The 19,820-nt window shown below is 46.0% G+C and overlaps 1 protein-coding gene across 1 annotated transcript in view; it reads right to left on the reverse strand.

Annotated features, from left to right (window-relative positions):
- Positions 1-799: 799 nt before the first annotated feature.
- Positions 800-19,820, reverse strand: part of HS6ST3 (heparan sulfate 6-O-sulfotransferase 3) — a 327,937-nt gene continuing 308,916 nt past the window's right edge. Inside the window, exon 2 of the mRNA XM_075138296.1 lies at positions 800-1,505. Coding sequence (XP_074994397.1) covers positions 800-1,505 — 706 coding nt within the window. The remainder of the gene's footprint in view (positions 1,506-19,820) is intronic.

Consider the following 19,820-nt stretch of genomic DNA (forward strand, 5'->3'; position numbering starts at 1 on the left):
GCCCCTCTTCACCTTTTGTGAATGCGAAGGCTGATTTCATTGCCTCCAGCCAGATAATCTCTGCCCAGCTGCCGCGTGGACCTCCTTTCTCAAGGCTTTCCCTTTGCCACACGCACTCAGAAAGATGGCTGCTACCTGGCCGGGTTCCGTACTCTCAACATCCGCGGAGAAATAAGCTAACCCCTCCATCACTTCACTTATAAATCATCTCTGATTGCTGGCTAACAGAACAGAACAAGTGATGCCCTAATCCCACATTTCCTAGGTCTTTTTTAATCACCTCAGCAAATTCTTCCCTTAATCAAAACACAACATGTCGAAGTTTGAAGGGCAATGCGCTCTCCTCCATTTCATTCACTAGAAAGCTACGCACTACAGTTTCAAAGGACAATATGAAATAAACCAGCTCTCATGTCACAGAGGAACCAAACCAGGTATTTTTTCCCAATTTTTCATTCATGTCTGCACAAGTTTTGGTAGCTCAGATTGTATAGGGTACATCTGTTAATGCAAAGGATATAGCTCTCTCTTCAACCCATCCTCATAGCTTAGGGCTTTGAAGGAAGTCTTTTTGGACAGGAATCTATTCTACTGCCATTTAGTAACACTAATCAATGCCTATTGAGAAAAAAATACATTCTCCTCACTGGCAGAAACCAAGAAAAACTGAGACAAGGAGGGGTAGTTGTCAGACACGGCCTCATTTACCAAAGCGGTAGGCCTTCCTTGGCTAATTCCCAGGTAGCCAAGTTGCACAAACTCTCTGATCCTCTCATCGGTTAGTCAAGATGGAGGAGCATCACCACCTTGCGACCTGACTATTATAATCTTCAGTAACGGATATTTCTGCTGCCTCTTCCCTTGGCCACTGGTGAGCCCTCTGCTCCCGCAGCAGCCGCCGCTCCTCTCGCCTCTTTAGCCGGTTCTTCTGATGCTCCTCTTGCTTGGAGTACTGGAAGCGCTGCAGGAACAGGTCCTTCGCGTATTCGTACAGCTGCACGTCCAAGAAATTCAGCTCCTCTATCCGTTGCCGCACATCCTCACCAATGTCCACATTGGAGGCCCGTGTAACGTTGAATTGGGTGAAGGGGGAAATGAATTTCAGGTTGAATGTCCTCTCAAAGAGATACTGCGTTTTCCTCTGAAATTCTGTGAGCCCGAAGAAGGCCATATTTTTCAGATTGTTCTTGGCGCTTTGGAGAAGAATCATATTTCTTTCACTCTCATTCATAAAAGTCAAGTTGTAGCATCCCACCAGGCTGAGGTCTGCCAGCATGCGCACCTGGCGGTTGTTGGCCAAGTTGTAGCTACAATCCATGAATTCCTGTAAACTGACTCCAGACCAGTCGTCTCCTTCGTAACAGGTAGGCAGCTCGTCTGGTGTTGGGCTTCTTCCATCGCACATATGAAGGGAAGTTTTCCATGTCGCACCCCTCTGGACATGCTTCCATTCACTCAAGTACCGTGACACCGGATCCCTCAGCATCGTGATGTAATAGAAGTTCCTGAAACATATCATTAAACACAGTTTTAAGATTCAGTGGATTTCACTTTTTTATTCTCCAATAAAATGATTACCAGCCACCGCCACCACCCCTTCACTTTTTCTGGTGTAATGTAGGCACTTTAAGTGACTACTTCTGAGACAGTAAAAAGCTTAAAGCTTCATAAATACTGTGAATAAAATACAGGGTAAATTGGGAGAAAGAGAGAGATGAAAAGAAATAAGCAGCTATCAGAGAAACGGAATTACTTTGACCTATGTGGTCAGTGGTAGTTACTCTATGTAGAAGCCAGTTAACTGGAGTGTACTCCCCCCTACTTTGAAATGCTAACCCTTGGCAATATCAGAAACAATGGGAAAAGAGATTTATGTAATCTTGCCACTTCTCTTCCCAACTGAGACATGCGTGTCTCACAAGACGCACAAGGTGATAATCCATACAGTGCTTGGTCAGAACATAAGAGAAGCATGAGCGATTTCATGTGGATCCTGCAAGTGCTAAAAATAACACCACGTGGAAGACTGGCATGAGCCACCTACTTAAGAAGAACCCTGTTATTAAATGAGTTGGAGTGAAGATAATAAGAGACCCAAAATCCATTCATATGACTTCATTTTAGACAAGTGCTTGATTGAAATTAGTTATAATCGTGCACTACAAAAGCATTTGTTGATATAAAGATTATCATTATTCAACCTCACCTGTCAAGAATACAAAAGAGACACCAAGAAATATTGATTTGAAATAGAGCAAATAACTGCAGAACTCACACTGTCAATTCATCTTTTAGCTATTGAATTCAGTTTGTACATCTATTTATGGCAATCTGAAATGGACTGCAATTGAGTATGCTTCAAGCAGGCTTTCACAGACTGAGGTTTTTTACTGAGAAATGTTTTATTCAATAACAACTCACCTGAATTGCAGGGTGATATCATAAAGACAAAGCGAAACCAATATACTTATGATTTCTGTCAGCTAGAATAACCAGCAGAAGATTCACGACTAAAATTAACACACGGTCTGGTACAAAAATAGGCTCGTGAGTTTGCATGACTCATCTGACTGCAAACAATACATTAATAAATCATGAGTCCCAAGATTTCTTAAGAAAAGTCTGATCTCGGTACTCTTTCTTGAGCCTAGAGAAGGATGAAGCAAGTAAGCAGGAGGCAAGCTTGCTGAAGACAAGTTACCCTGTAAACAAACCAACACTTTGTGAGGGCCATCTCATACAAAAGCTATCTCCAATTAAATGAAAAACCTCGAAATTGGTAACAATCTCGCCACTAAAGATTCCCTGTAACTTCTCCATAAACCTCAGGTTTGTCATAAAAATAGGTATTTCTCCACATATTCCTAGAAAGGCAGATAGATTCCCCAGTGCAGACAAAGCAAAAGGAAACAGGGCTGAATGCTTCGTCCGTATTCATTCTGAGTTCTCCACCTACAGGATCTATAATATATTTTCTGGAATAAGGTTATGAGGCCAAACTACGGACTTTGTTCTGCTGCAGGGTCATTTCTTATGAAGTAGTCATAGAACTACTATCTAATGGAAACAGCTGTTTCAAGAATTATTTCACAGCAGAAGGGTTACAGGTAGAAGGATATAAACCGGGGAGTGCCATGGATGTATTTTCATTATCACTTGCATTGGAAGCCATGATTTGTGTTAGCATCAGACGATACTCTGAAGGACAGTATTTCCAAAATCATTTGGAGCTTGGGTTTTCTCTGCTGCTCACACATGACCAAACGGCACTTCAGCTGTTTTGATCCACTTCACTCACTTACACAGCCCACATCAACAGTGAACCCAAGGATCATGCAACCATTCATAGACAGATATTTCTAAAATCCCTCTTCTGCTCCTGCAGAGCAGGAAGTACCAGAAATCCTCCTGTGTGCTCTGCAGTATAGTTCCACTGTGAAAAGCACTGTCTTTAAGCACTTCAAGCACAGCTTTCCCTTCTCAAATTCCATGCTCATCTCACCTTGGCTCTACCTTGCATGTACGAGAGCACATTAAGAATTGCTTTCCCACTAACAGGACAAAAAGTGGACACATTTCGCTAGTGTTGTGCAGATAAAGCAGCCCAACTCTCAAATACCCATCAGCTCTGAGCGTAAGACACTTGCTGCAACATCCGACAGGCACTGGTAGGGTTGTGGCAGAAAATGATTTAAGCTCCAAAGGAGCAGAAATGAAAAACAATGGACAAAGATTCAGAGGCAGTTGCCAACATCTACACCGACAGAGACGCGGCGTTGGCTTAGTAATTGTATTGCTGCCCCTCCCCTCTTTGGATAATTTTGGATGTTGATATGTGGTAACAGATGGGTTTAAAAGTTGCTCTTGACAATTATTTATACCTCTAATAATAGTTCTGTCTTTCCTCACCCATCTCCAGCAGTCCCAGTCAGGCATGACTCAGAGCAACAACAATTAACAAAAATACCTCCTTTGCATCAATCATTTCCATTTCATCCCTGGATATGTAAATGTGTTTGATGTGCAATAAACAGGAGTACGAAGCAAATGCAGGGAAATGAGAACAGGGTGTCTTTGTACGACATCCGCAGCTTCCCTTATGCAGACTGGGCGAGAAACTTCCGCCAGTCTGTTGCTGCTCCTCCTTGTGACTACCTGACTTCTGCATCTGTTTTTGCTAGCCTGATTGATTTGCTTCTGGTTGGTACATCTTTCCGAGTGTTACCTTCTTGTGTTATCAACTGAATGGCTTCTTCAGCTGGCAGACAACCTTTAACAGCAGCCCGATACACATTTAGTTTCCAAGGCACTAATAACTAAGAGTGCAGCCATCCCTGCCGCATTCACAGTTTACAACCTTCTGTTTGACCTTCTGTTCGTGACTCTGCATCACCCTTTTAACCAATCTGAGGTTGGAAAACCTTAAGATTTCTTCCACCTGATCGTGTCCAGATGACACTGTTACAAAGCTACACAGAGGATTGGGGGATGCTGCGCAGCGGTCGTGGCACAAATGTTTCTTTCAGGGAAAAAGATGTCATGTCTCTAGAATAGTGATATAAGTAAAAATACATAGGTCACGCACATTTGTTTCAGTTGGAAAATTATAAAAATTATCTTGGCCTGGCTGAACGGGGAGCTCTGGCTGGGACTCAGGAAAAAAAGGAGAGTTTATCACTTGTGGAGGAAGGGTCAGGCAACTCAGGAAGAGTACAGGGATCGCGTTAGGTCGTGCAGAGAGGAAATTAGAAAGGCAAAAGCCCGGCTAGAACTCAACCTGGCCACTGTCGTGAGAGACAACAAAAAATGCTTTTATAAGTATGTTAATGACAAAAGGAGAGCCAAGGAGAATCTCCATCCTCTGTTGGATGCGGGGGGGAACGTTGCCACCAAGGACGAGGAAAAGGCTGAGGTACTCAACGCCTTCTTTGCCTCAGTCTTTAGTAGTCAGAGTGGTTATCCTCAGGGTACTCAGCCCTCTGAGCTGGAAGACGGGGACGACGAGCAGGATAAACCCCCCATAATTCAAGAGGATGAAGTTCATGACCTGCTATGCCACCTGGACGTTCACAAGTCTATGGGGCCGGATGGGATCCACCCGAGGGTACTGAGGGAGCTGGCGGAGGAGCTTGCCGAGCCGCTCTCCATCATTTACCAGCAGTCCTGGTTAACTGGGGAGGTCCCGGACGACTGGAGGCTCGCCAATGTGGCGCCCATCTACAAGAAGGGCCGGAGGGAGGATCCGGGGAACTACAGACCGGTCAGCCTGACCTCGGTGCCGGGGAAGATCATGGAGCGGTTGGTTTTGAGGGTGCTCACGAGCCATGTCCGGGACAACCAGGGGATCAGGCCCAGCCAGCACGGGTTCATGGAAGGCAGGTCCTGCTTGACCAACCTGATCTCCTTCTATGACCAGGTGACCCGCCTAGTGGATGAGGGAAAGGCAGTGGATGTGGTCTACTTGGACTTCAGTAAGGCCTTTGACACTGTCTCCCACAGCATTCTCCTAGAGAAGCTGGCGGCTCACGGCCTAGACAGGTGCACTCTTTGCTGGGTGAAAAACTGGCTGGACGGCCGAGCCCAGAGAGTTGTGGTGAACGGAGTTAAATCCAGTTGGCGGCCGGTCACGAGCGGTGTTCCCCAGGGCTCAGTACTGGGGCCGGTCCTGTTCAATGTCTTTATCAACGATCTGGACGAGGGGATCGAGTGCTCCCTCAGTAAGTTTGCAGACGACACCAAGTTGGGCGGGAGTGTTGATCTGCTGGAGGGTAGGAAGGCTCTGCAGAGGGACCTGGACAGGCTGGATCGATGGGCCGAGGCCAACTGTATGAGATTCAACAAGGCCAAGTGCCGGGTCCTGCACTTCGACCACAACAACCCCAGGCAAGGCTACAGGCTTGGGGAAGAGTGGCTGGAAAGCTGCCCAGAGGAAAAGGACCTGGGGGTGCTGGTTGACAGCCAGCTGAACATGAGCCGGCAGTGTGCCCAGGTGGCCAAGAAGGCCAACGGCATCCTGGCCTGTATCAGAAATAGTGTGGCCAGCAGGAGTAGGGAGGTGATCGTGCCCCTGTACTCGGCACTGGTGAGGCCGCATCTCGAATACTGTGTTCAGTTTTGGGCCCCTCACTACAAGAAGGACATGGAGGTGCTGGACCGTGTCCAGAGAAGGGCAACGAAGCTGATGAAGGGCCTGGAGCACAAGTCTTATGAGGAGCGGCTGAGGGAACTGGGGTTGTTTAGCCTGGAGAAGAGGAGGCTGAGGGGAGACCTCATCGCGCTCTACAACTACCTGAAAGGAGGCTGTAGCGAGGTGGGTGTTGGTCTCTTCTCCCAAGTAACTAGCGATAGGACAAGAGGAAATGGCCTCAAGTTGCGCCAAGGGAGGTTTAGTTTGAACATTAGGAAAAATTTCTTTACTGAAAGAGTGGTCAGGCCTTGGAACAGGCTGCCCAGGGAAGTGGTTGAGCCACCATCCCTGGAGGTATTTAAAAGACGTGTAGATGAGGCCCTTAGGGACATGGTGTAGTGGGCATGGTGGTGTTGGGTTGACGGTTGGACACGATGATCTTAGAGGTCTTTTCCAACCTGTATGATTCTATGATTCTATGATTCTATGATCTTAGGAAATGGTTTTCAAATGTTGACACTTATGGATTAAATATAGCAGCATTTCAGAGCTCTCAGTGCCTAATACACAGTGTGCAATCACACCAGGAATGGCTGAGTCGTCACCTCATAATAAAGACAGAAAGTAGTTCATAAAAATATGAGACTGGGGATGGCCTTCAGTCTCTCCTTTCTTCACTGTTCAGTAGAAGAGCGTCAAGTCAGCTACATACTGAGCATGCCTGAGCCACTCTGAAAACAGACATGCATTCGTTCTCATTGGTGTAAATGACCCCCTCGCGTCGCCCATGCTCGTGCTTGTGTGGCTGTGTTAAACTCCACAGCTACCCACTGCGGGAAATACTCAGCAAAGAATTAAGTAATAACTCCTGTTACCCTGTTTGACAAAGCAAACTCATCATAGGCTTATTGGCTTCATTTCAACGGACTCCCATCATCGATTACTCAAACTGCTGTCACAGACAGCCTCAGTGCTTAAAGGCTAGCCAAGCAGAATACGCTGGCGTGCCAGTGAGAAGACGTTTTACACAAAACATTCCAAATTAATGAAAATCCTTATAAATTATATCTATCTCTATACCTATATCTATATCAGTGTGTGCATGTGTGTGTATAAAAATTTACGTGGGAATGTGGCCATAAGCTGCAGTTGTCAATGAAAGAAAAATCATAGTAAATGCATAGTGTGTATTTGCCAACATATCTTGTGACTGTCTATATAAACACGTAGACACGTACCAACACTTTAGATTACATTTCAAACAATCCTTACAACAACACCAGCCCACTAGTCATGACGTTAGCTCCTCCTGAAAGGAAACTTCATACTACTTCCCCAGATTAAACAATGTCCTTTTGAGCATAATGTACTGAAATTAATGGGTTATCGAAGTCGCTGCTATGGGATGGTTGATTTTTTAGACAGATGCTAAGCACCTCGATGGTCAGGCTCCGTAATCCACGCGAAGTCCCAAACAAGCACTGGTGTGAAGTGTGGGCTGCATGCTACTGTTTACACTAGAGTTAAAAAGCACTTGGGAGTTCAGAAGGCTCTCATCCCATCGGCATGAAACCCAGTCTCTTCATTAGCATTAGGCAAAAAACCCCTTTAATTAACAGAATAGCTAAAAAGAGCTTCTAGTTATAACCTAAGAACATGTATTTCTTTCACATTATAAGGTATTCTAATATAAATACTCTAATCTTACATTAATTCTTCAATGGTATTGCTCCGGTTTAGAAATTAATTTCAGAGGAGCAGGCTCTGATGTTAGTGGAGGTGATCCCAAAGCAGGGCATTCTGCCTCTTCTATCGCCGTGGAACAGACATCCCAGCTGAGGGAGATTTACTAAATACGGGAAGGATCACCGCACATTGAGAACAAAAACAGATTGTAGGGCCTCCTGGGGAAGAAGGATGAATGGCATCTTCTCTGTCGCTCCTGCTCTTGTGTGGAGCAGCCGGCACAAGGAGAGCTCACGCAGCTCTCTCGGAGGCTCAGAGAGGGAAAAAACAAGCTATTCCCTCTTCTTTCAAAGCGCGAGGCAGCACCTTACGTGCAGAGAGCGATGAGCTTCATAAAAGGAGAACAGTGCACTCATAGCAGCTGATGCAGAAATGGAGGAATATTTGAGGTGGAGAAAAAGACTCACTGGAGAATATTTTGGAAGACACTAACAGACAGAAGAAAAAAGAACCAAAATCACTGAAAAACCCAGATGCATCATAAAACCATCCACATTCTGGTTCTTCCTGGTAGCAGGGAAAATAAAAGTCCTGGCCAAGTTTATGACCCAAGTTGAGACAAGAAGTTAGCAGCTTTAATCCTGGAAGTATTCCCAAGGAAAGGTCTGAAAAACCCAGCAAAAGCCAGCCTGGCAGCACGCTTCTGCTAACGGCAGAGGTTTTGGCATGATGAAGGGTTAAGAAGGATCTGCATTATGTGAACAAAAGCCTTATGCTTCCCAATTTTATCCTGAAGCCCAAGTTCTGAGAGGCAGTAACAGAATTAACCACTGATCAGCAACCTCTCTTCAGGCAAAGTATCGTCAGTATGGGTAATGGTGAAGAGAAGAGGGTAAACAAATAAAATAAAAATAAGGATAATGCAATACATGAACAATTAGGGAATAAGAGCATGCGACAAGGATGGTGGGGGGGAGGCAGAAAGCAAAGAAACATTGTTGGGCTGATCCGAACTGGTCAAAGTCATCCTAGCGTAATGCAGGTGTGGCAGTTCCTGGCTGGTAGTATTATTGTGCAGAGTGTGACTGCACCTATGCTGTGCTTAATTCACAGATAACCTGCCCAATGTAACAACAACTGACTGTATACTTCTTATTCAGAACAACAGTACTGTAGAGACAAAGCTATGAAAGAGTGCAAACTATATGCGTGTCCGTCTGGCTGCAGGAAGCATCCTACAGCTTATCCACCAAGCCAGACAGATCAAGACTAGCTAGCCCACAAACTTCTGCGAAGATGATGTAGCAACAGCACATAGGTTTCTTAAGTTTAGCATTGATCACAGGATGCTAGACCACTGTGATGGGAATGATTTTCTAAGACATTTTTTACAAAAGTTTGTGACCTTAATACTATTAGCTGTCCTCTCAGGTTTTCATGGGTTTCTTCACAAGTCTTTTACTGAAAGAACAGCAGTCACCATTAAGAAGTCAACATTTATCCAGTCTTACCACATACATCACCCATTCAGCATGCAGCAAACACACTTAATTGGCTGTTTTTCAGAGGATCTGAGCACACACCACTTCTGCTGTTTTTAACTGCGATGATGGCACTTTGCTTACTTAAAGCAGTGGCTCTAATGTCCTATAGACACTCAGTTACTCCACATTAAAGGAGAACTTGCCATTGACTTCAGCAGAGTTAAATAAAAAAATTATAACTTGCACTTTGAGGTACCAAATAATTAAATTTTAGATATGGCTCATTATTCCTCTGGGATTTTGCCCCATGGCTTTGAATCCAACCGGAAAAACAAACTGGCCACTGTTTCCTATTTCCATATTGGCCACAGGCTTCTCTTAGTCAACTACCCCTTTTGCTATCCCAGTGACATAAAATGCAGCTAAACCTGTAGGACATGTGTCGTGGTTTAACCTGGCAGGCAGCCAAATACCACGCAGCCGCTCACTCACTCCCCCCACCCCCAGCGGGACGGGGAGAGAATCGGAAGGGTAAGAGTGAGAAAAAACTCGTGGGTTGAGATAAAGACAGTTTAATAGAACAGGGAAAAAAAAGGAAAATAATAATGATAATGATAAAATATACAAAATTAGTGATGCACAATGCAATTGCTCACCACCCGCGCTGACCGATAACCAAGTAGCGATCGGTACTTCCTGGATCACGCCTACCCTTCATATACTGAGCATGATGTCACATGGTATGGAATACCCCATTAGCCAGCTGGGCTGGCTGTCCTGATTATGTTCCCTCCCATCTTGTGTACCTAGCTCAGTCAGTAGGCACGGGAGCTGTCCTTGGACTAGGAGGGCACTTAGCAACAACTGAAAACATCAGTGTGTTATCAACATTCTCCTCGTACTAAATCCAAAACACAGCACTAGGAAGAAATTTAACCCTATCCCAGCCGAAACCAGGACAGTATCCACCCCTTATTCCATACCATTTACGTCGTGCTTAGGTCTCACATCTTTTTTAATACATTTCAATTAACCACCACTATCTTTCTTTATATATACACACATATATATATATGCACGCACAGATATCATTCCCTCGGTCTATGGACTATCCCTCTAAAACGTCCACTGAGTTCATTTAGTCCATGACTTTGGGCTCCATCTGTTATAACAGTCTTTCAGGGCCGAAGAGATGGTGTGCGGTGTTGGGCCGTTGCATCCTGAAGCCAGTTCTCATTTCGGTACTGCTGCGCTCGTCCAGTTCTATCATCGTTGCACTTCGCTCGGTTTCATTGGAGTTAGTTCATTCTTCACTAATCTGGGTGATTTTCACTGCTATACCACTGCTATATCATAGAAATAATGACATACAATATCATGTAACAGTTGACATCAAAATTCAGTTCACTGGCTATTTTCACTCAAAATCAAATCCCCTTGAGGTACACACCGGACCTCCCCATCCTTTCGCATCACCCACCAAGTGTACCCAGGTCCTTGAGCAAAAGCAATCCCACGGATGGGTTTTCCCTTGCCAGAGGCAGGAGTAACCCAGACTGTCTTCCCCAGCATATTTCTCATATGCACGACAGGGACTTTATCTCCATCTACAGTACGTAAGAGTCTTGATTGGGCAGGGCCAGCTCGATTGGCAGATCCCCTGGTATTGACTAACCAGGTGGCCTTTGCTAAATGTGTGTCCCAATGTTTGAATGTCCCACCACCCATTGCCCTCAGCGTAGTTTTTAGCAGTCCATTGTATCGTTCGATTTTCCCGGAGGCTGGTGCATGGTAGGGGATGTGATAGACCCACTCAATGCCGTGCTCTTTGGCCCAGGTGTCTATGAGGGCGTTTCGGAAGTGAGTCCCGTTGTCTGACTCAATTCTTTCTGGGGTGCCATGTCGCCATAGGACTTGCTTTTCAAGGCCCAGGATGGTGTTCCGGGCAGTGGCATGAGGCACAGGGTATGTTTCCAGCCATCCGGTGGTTGCTTCCACCATGGTGAGCACATAGCGCTTACCGTGTCGGGTTTGTGGGAGCGTGATATAATCAATCTGCCAGGCCTCCCCATATTTATATTTCAACCATCGTCCCCCATACCAAAGAGGCTTTACTCGCTTGGCTTGCTTGATTGCAGCGCACGTTTCACATTCGTGGATAACCTGTGCAATAGCGTCCATGGTCAAGTCCACCCCTCGATCACGAGCCCATCTATATGTTGCATCTCTTCCTTGATGGCCTGACGTGTCATGGGCCCACCGAGCTATAAATAGTTCACCCTTATGTTGCCAGTCCAAATCCACCTGAGCCACTTCAATCTTTGCAGCCTGGTCCACCTGCTCGTTATTTTGATGTTCCTCAGTAGCCCGACTCTTGGGTACGTGAGCATCTACATGACGTACTTTTACAGTCAGGTTCTCTACCCGGGCAGCAATATCTTGCCACAATGCGGCAGCCCAGATGGGTTTACCTCTGCGCTGCCAGTTGCTCTGCTTCCACTGCTGCAACCACCCCCACAGGGCATTTGCCACCATCCATGAGTCAGTATAGAGATAAAGTACTGGCCATTTTTCTCGTTCAGCAATGTCCAAGGCCAGCTGGATGGCTTTCACCTCTGCAAACTGGCTCGATTCACCTTCTCCTTCAGCAGTTTCTGCAACTTGGCGTATGGGACTCCATACAGCAGCTTTCCATCTCCGATGTTTTCCCACAAGGCGACAGGACCCATCAGTGAACAGAGCATATTGCTTCTCGTTTTCTGGTAGTTTATTATACAGTGGGGCTTCTTCAGCACGTATCACCTCCTCCTCTGTGGATATGTCAAAATCTTTGCCTTCTGGCCAGTTCGTGATCACCTCCAAGATTCCTGGGCGACTGGGGTTTCCTATTCGGGCCCGTTGTGTGATCAGTGCGACCCACTTACTCCACGTAGCATCGGTTGCATGATGTGTAGAGGGGACCCTCCCTTTGAACATCCAGCCCAGCACCGGCAGTCGGGGTGCCAGGAGGAGCTGTGCTTCAGTGCCAACCACTTCCAAAGCAGCTTGAACCCCTTCATATGCTGCCAATATCTCCTTCTCAGTTGGAGTGTAGCGGGCCTCGGATCCTCTGTATCCCCGACTCCAGAACCCTAAGGGTCGACCTCGAGTCTCCCCTGGTGCTTTCTGCCAGAGGCTCCAGGTAGGGCCATTCTCCCCGGCTGCGGTGTAGAGCACATTCTTTACATCTTGTCCTGCCCGGACTGGCCCAAGGGCTACTGCATGAACTATCTCCTGTTTAATTTGTTCAAAGGCTTGTTGTTGCTCAGGGCCCCATTTGAAGTCGTTCTTCTTCCTGGTCACTTGATAGAGAGGGCTTACGATCTGACTGTAATTTGGAATATGCATTCTCCAAAAACCCACAACGCCTAAGAAAGCTTGTGTTTCCTTTTTGTTAGTTGGTGGAGACATGGCTGTTATTTTATTGATCACATCTGTTGGGATCTGACGACGTCCATCTTGCCATTTTATTCCTAAAAACTGGATCTCCTGTGCAGGTCCCTTGACCTTACTTTGTTTTATGGCAAAACCAGATTTCAGAAGGATTTGAATTATTTTCTTCCCTTTCTCAAAAACTTCTTCTGCTGTGTTGCCCCATACGATGATGTCGTCAATGTACTGCAGGTGTTCTGGAGCCTCACCCTGTTCCAGTGCGGTGTGGATCAGTCCATGGCAAATGGTAGGGCTGTGTTTCCACCCCTGGGGCAGTCGGTTCCAGGTGTACTGGACGCCCCTCCAAGTGAAAGCAAACTGTGGCCTGCACTCTGCCGCCAAAGGGATGGAGAAGAAGGCATTAGCAATGTCAATTGTGGCGTACCACTTGGCTGCCTTTGACTCCAGTTCGTATTGAAGTTCTAGCATGTCCGGCACGGCAGCACTCAGTGGCGGCGTGACTTCGTTCAGGCCACGGTAGTCTACTGTTAGTCTCCACTCTCCATTAGACTTTCGCACTGGCCATATGGGACTGTTGAAGGGTGAGCGAGTCTTGCTGATCACTCCTTGGCTCTCCAGTCGACGAATCAGCTCATGGATGGGGATCAGAGAGTCTCGGTTGGTGTGGTATTGCCGCCGGTGCACTGTTGTAGTAGCGATTGGTACCTGTTGTTCTTCAACCCTCAGCAACCCCACAACAGAAGGATCCTGTGAGAGACCGGGCAAGGTGGACAGCCGTTTAATTTCCTCCGTCTCCAGGGCAGCTATACCAAAAGCCCACCGGTACCCTTTTGGGTCCTTAAAATACCCTCTCCTGAGGTAGTCTATGCCAAGGATGCACGGAGCCTCTGGGCCAGTCACAATGGGGTGCTTCTGCCACTCATTCCCGGTCAGGCTCACTTCGGCCTCCAATACAGTTAACTCTTGGGATCCCCCTGTCACTCCAGAAATACAAATGGGTTCTGCCCCTTTATAGCCTGATGGCATCAGGGTGCACTGTGCACCGGTGTCTACGAGAGCCTTATACTCCTGTGGGTCTGATGTGCCAGGCCATCGAATCCACACAGTCCAGTAAACCCGGTTGTCCCTTTCCTCCACCTGGCTGGAGGCAGGGCCCCTCTAGTTCTGGTCATAGTATCCATCTCTCACTTCTTGCAAACGTGAGTCAAGAATTTCTTCATTGCAATTACAATCCAAAGTAAGATCAGCCCTTCTACTCTGTCTGGGGAACTGTTCACTGGAAACTGGACCGTCGTGAGACAGGTTTTTCCTGACAACTGGAGCAGCATTTTTCCTGGGAGAACCCCCTTGTGTGATTGTTTTTCCTTGCAACTCACGTACACGTGCCTCTAGGATGAAGGTAGGTTTTCCATCCCACTGCCTCATGTCCTCTCCGTGGTCACGCAGGTAAAACCACAGGGTGCCCCGTGGTGTGTACTTTCTATATCCTCTCTCTTGAGGAGAAAAACGCTGACTCCTAATGGCTGAGATACTGGTCCGTACAGGTGGAGAATAAGACATATCCTCTTTGAGTTGCTGGACCTCTCGGGATAGTTTCTCTACAGCCGAGACAAGGGAGGAGGAGATAGTTTCTTCGAAATCCCGAAGTCTGCTAACCACCTCATCCACCGTTGGTGCTTCTTCCTCTTCCTCCTCCCCTCCTCGTGATGGCCCTGGTTTTCCATCATCCTTTTCTACACGACCTGACTTCCGCTTCAAAGATTTCTTCTTCTGTACAGGGGCGACAGATACCAGCGACGGTTGGTCCTCTGGTTCAGCTGTAGTACCCGTCGTGAGGGTTTGGGTAGCTGCAGTGCCTGTCGCGGGGGTTGGAGTATTTGTAGTGACTGTTGCCGGGGTTTGAGTGGCTGCAGTGCCTGTTGCGGGGGTTGGGGTAACTGTAGTGACTGTTGCCGGGGTCTGAGTAGCCATAGTGGTTGTTGTGGGGGTTGAAGTAGCCACGGTGCCTGTCGCAGGGGTTTGAGTAGCCACAGTGGTTGCCGTGCGGGTTGAAGGAGCTACAGTGCCTGTCGTGGGGGTTTGAGTAGTCACTGTATCTGTTGCTGGGGTTGATCTCTGGACAGTATTCCTGAATAGTTGTTTAACTCTAAACAAGGCCTGAACCACATTCAGAAGACATAGCAATATGAACATGCTCGTTTGAACATCCCAAGGATATTCAAAATTCTCAGGGAATATTGTAGACGTCTTCATGAAGAGGACAGAAGAAAAAGGAGTTTCTGAAGATATGGAGGGGAAGGTGAACAAGTGGGAGAAAGTGTCCCATCCTGTCTCCCCCCTAAATTCATCCTCTGAGGTGAAGACGTAAAAAGTGTAATTATTAATAGTTTCCAAAAGATAGCTCCTGAAGAACAGGAATGATGGCAGTGCTGAGTACAGGCTCGTGACCAATAATTTTATCATAACATAAAGCCAGGTCACACAGTATAGCAAAGCAATGACCTTAATCCATTTCCCAGAGATGACCAACCCCACATACAAACTGATAATCAGCAGTATAGACAGCCAGTAAGGTGCTATATACCACAACTGCAAGAACAGATCCAAAAACTCTGAGAGCAAATAAATCAACATTGTGAACATCGAGTACTAAATTGATATAATGAATGCTTACAACAAATTTGTTTTAACCCGTTCGGGTCAGATGTGTCGTTATCTCAACCCTTCGAGCCCCACGTTGGGCGCCAAAAAGGACTGTCGTGGTTTAACCTGGCAGGCAGCCAAATACCACGCAGCCGCTCACTCACTCCCCCCACCCCCAGCGGGACGGGGAGAGAATCGGAAGGGTAAGAGTGAGAAAAAACTCGTGGGTTGAGATAAAGACAGTTTAATAGAACAGGGAAAAAAAAGGAAAATAATAATGATAATGATAAAATATACAAAATTAGTGATGCACAATGCAATTGCTCACCACCCGCGCTGACCGATAACCAAGTAGCGATCGGTACTTCCTGGATCACGCCTACCCTTCATATACTGAGCATGACGTCACATGGTATGGAATACCCCATTAGCCAGCTGGGCTGGCTGTCCTGATTATGTTCCCTCCCATCTTGTGTACCTAGCTCAGTCAGTAGGCACGGGAGCTGTCCTTGGACTAGGAGGGCACTTAGCAACAACTGAAAACATCGGTGTGTTATCAACATTCTCCTCATACTAAATCCAAAACACAGCACTAGGAAGAAATTTAACCCTATCCCAGCCGAAACCAGGACAACATGCCTGCTCAGAGAAGGGACTGGATACTACTTCCAGGGTAAGACATCTAAATGCAGTGGTCTACATATAAGCTACGTGTCTAAGCAACCTCTGAAGCCAGGGGGGAGCTGCTCAACACAGGCAGTGGTGTGTGCCCGGAGAGCGACGCAGCTGGCCAAGGGTAGGTGCCAGCTCCGGCACGAGCTGTATCACATTAGAGGCTCCCCATGCCTTGGACTGCGTACCCTTGACCACAACGGGAGCTTAGATACCCACTAACTTGGAGATTTCTACATTGTAGGCACCTACATACAGGTGTTTCCATCTGCAAGGTGAACCCCATGCCTGGAGTCAAAGGCTCCCTGCCCGCACAGACGTATTCACAGAGCGCAAGCTTCAGGCCAACCTCAAAAACTAACCAGTAACATAACATTTTGTAACGAGTGAGAAGTAACTACAGGGAACCTCCATTTCATGACTTTTTGTACCTATGATATATATACACCAGTCACGTTAAGATACCTCTTTCTAAGCATGTTCTTAGAGCTGGAGCATTCCCAAAGTAAACAGAAGTTTTAAGTAAGTTGTTTATTATTTCACACAAATCTCCAAACCAGCAGTTAGAAAACCAGCCTACCATAATTTTGTTGTCCTTGCTGATACACCAGTATATCAGTGAGACGGGGAGGGCTTGGAGTCATGCAGCTAGGATTATATTTCTGGTTCTGGAAAGCGAAGGTGGTTGCTCAGGAAGTTACTTGTGACGACAGAGTCTGTGACAGGCAAGAGAAATGTGGTGTCTGGGCACCAGGAAGCACTTAAGAAATGGGAAACATTTCGTTGCAGAGATACTCCCTGTCACCAGTTTCAGTTTCTTTTACACTAAATTGTTGCTTTAGGACTGATTGTAAAAGTCATGTTTTTTTCTGTTTAGAAATCGCAAGCCCTTTTTTTTTCCTAAATATCCTCTGAAATATCAAATTAAATTCTGTATCCATGCTATCAGAAAAATCTCAGGAAAGCTTTACAGCACTATTTTATTTTTTTGCATCAGATCTCAGGACCTACTGTGCAAAAGGAAACTGGGAGTGCTGAGACTTTTTTTCTTGACATAGGAGAATATAAATTTGTAAGGATGTAGATTTTAATGAAGTATTTCAAAGACATGTCTAAGATGTTAGCTGGGGACCAAACAGCAGCCTTCCAGTACCTAAGAGGAGGTCAGTGAGAAGATGGAGCCAGGCTCTTCACTGATGTGCATGGTAAGATAATGAGAGACAAAGGTCATAAATTGAAAAAGGGGAGGATACACGGAAAATAATTTTCACTATGAGAATAATTAAGCATTAGGAAAGCTTTGCCCAAAGAAGCTGTGTGCCCTCCATCCTTGCAGGTTTTGAAGACCCAACTGGACAGAGACCTGAGCAACCCCATCTGTGCTCAGGGGTGACACTGCTCTGAGCAAGGAGTTGGACTAGAGACCTCCTGAAGTCCCTTCCCGCCCCAGGGGTTCCGTGATTCTGCATGACAGTGCACAGTCTTCTGTCACCAAATGTACAGTCCTGCCAGAAAACATGTAAAACCAGAACCAACTCGCCAACTAGATCATACCTGTCCTCCCTTGTTCTTTCCTGGCTACCCAAGACAGAGAACAGGGAATGTGCTTTGCCTTTTACGAGATTGGGTTCTTTTGTGTATGATTTTAACTAGGGCTATAACACTCTGAATTAGCACACCCTGAATTATTGAGCAACTTCATGAATATTTATTTCAATGACACTTTGTTCAATATAGAGTCTCTAGAAATTGGAGAGGACAGTGCAGCAACTACATGTCCCTAAAGAAATTAATTCTGTTCACAGGTATCAAGTCTGGATCTTGAACAGCTCCTAGACTAATGAAATGATGTAGCTACCCATGGTTTTAATCCCAGTCTTTTAGAAAATGCACATGAATAGCATATTAATATGTGTGAGCTTTCTGAGCAAATACATGTTTTTCCTGTGTGTTGCCTTTAGGATTTAGGCATAAATTTTCAAACACAGATCATAAAGTTAGACATCTAACTCTATATTTAAACATGTAGATAAACTCAGCCTCATTGCCAGTGAAGAAAATACAGAGTAGTAAGAGCTAAGGAATCTCAGGTACCCAGAAAACATGGTCTGCTTGATTTACTTAGCAAAAAGAGGCTCCCAGAGCCATCAGAGTGCCCTTCCCTGCCAGCACAGATAACAGCACTCTATTATCCCCTTCATAAAATATCCTAGCCCCTTTTGAAATATCCTTTTCATGCCATTGCTCCCATTGAAAAGAGCTTGTGAAGGTTGCTTCTCATGGTTAGAAACATGAGTCTCCAGACTAAACCTGGTCTTGGTCTACTTACATCCAGTTGTTCTTGGGTTAACACTGCAAATACATCAGGAGAATTTATAAATGTAACATCAGAGAAGGAGAAAAGGCATTTAAGTTGCAGATCAGAGAGCAATCACACCTCTCGGCTTTCATTTTACGAAGCTGAACTAGTTGTTATTGTCTCTTCTGATAAGACAAGCCAGAAATGACCACGCTGCAGTCCCCCAAAACCCTTGGGCCATGCTTAGATCGCTTCACTTAGAGATGCACCCTGAGTTTTCCAACATCTCAGCTTTCTATGTGTTGTGGTTTAACGCGGCAGGCAGCTAAGCACACAGCCATTCGCTCACTCCCCCTGCAGTGGGATGGGGGAGAGAATCGGGAGAAAAAGGTAATACTTGTGGGTTGAGAAAAAGACAATTTAATAGGGGAGAAAAGAAAAGGAAAATAATAATAATGATAAAAGAATATACAAAACAAGTGATGCACAATTGCTCACCACCCGCTGAGCAATGCCCAGCCAGTTCCCCAGCAGCAGACCCCCGGCCAGGTTTTCCCCTAGTTTATATGCTGAGCATGACGTCATATGGTATGGAATATCCCTTTGGTCAGTTGGGGTCAGCTGTCCCAGCTGTGTCCCTTCCCAACCTCTTGTGCACCCCCAGCCTCCTCGCTGGTGGGGTGGGGTGAGAAGCAGAAAAGGTCTTGACTTAGCGTAAGCACCGCTCAGCAATAATGAAAACATCCCTGTGTTATCAACATCATTCTCACCCTAAATCCAAAACACAGGACTATATTAGCTACTAGACCAAAAATTAACTCTATCCCAGCCAAAACCAGGACACCATACTAGCTTTTGAGAGGGAGCTCACAAAAGTAAGACATGCTGGAAGCTCCTGAGATTGGTTCTCGTTTTTGACCACCCAAGTGGTCCCTTCCTGGCATTTGAACTTGTGTGACTTCGCATTTCACTATGCATGGCTAGAATTGGGCAAATTTCACATGAGGCCTCACAGGTGCCTTGTACAAAAAATACTTCTCATCTCCACTGGCAGTGTATTCTCTGATACATCCTCACATTGCATTCATTTTTTTATGGGGCCGCATAATTCTGGAAACTCATACTCACTGTGTTACTGGCTAATATACAGAGGTCTTTCTGCTCCCCCCGTTTCAGCTGATAAGCAGTCAGTTGATAGAGCAAATCTGCTTCTGCCAGCCTCAAACACGGGGCCTTGCACTTTGCGCTACCAAACATCTTTCTGCTTCTTCTACTGAAATCCTCAAGGTCATTAAGAAATTCCATTAACATACTTCAGCTTTTTGTGCCAACACCGTTAATGAAAACATGACATAGGATCAGAGCTAAGACCGGCCCTGAGGAAATTCATTAATAACTTCCCTTTCACCAGAAAGTTCCTCTTTCTGCACATCCCATTTTGTTACCAGCTTCTTGTCCACCAGAAAATTCTTATGCT

This window comes from Calonectris borealis, chromosome 1, assembly GCF_964195595.1.
Source record: "Calonectris borealis chromosome 1, bCalBor7.hap1.2, whole genome shotgun sequence".
Classification (NCBI taxonomy): Eukaryota; Metazoa; Chordata; class Aves; order Procellariiformes; family Procellariidae; genus Calonectris; species Calonectris borealis.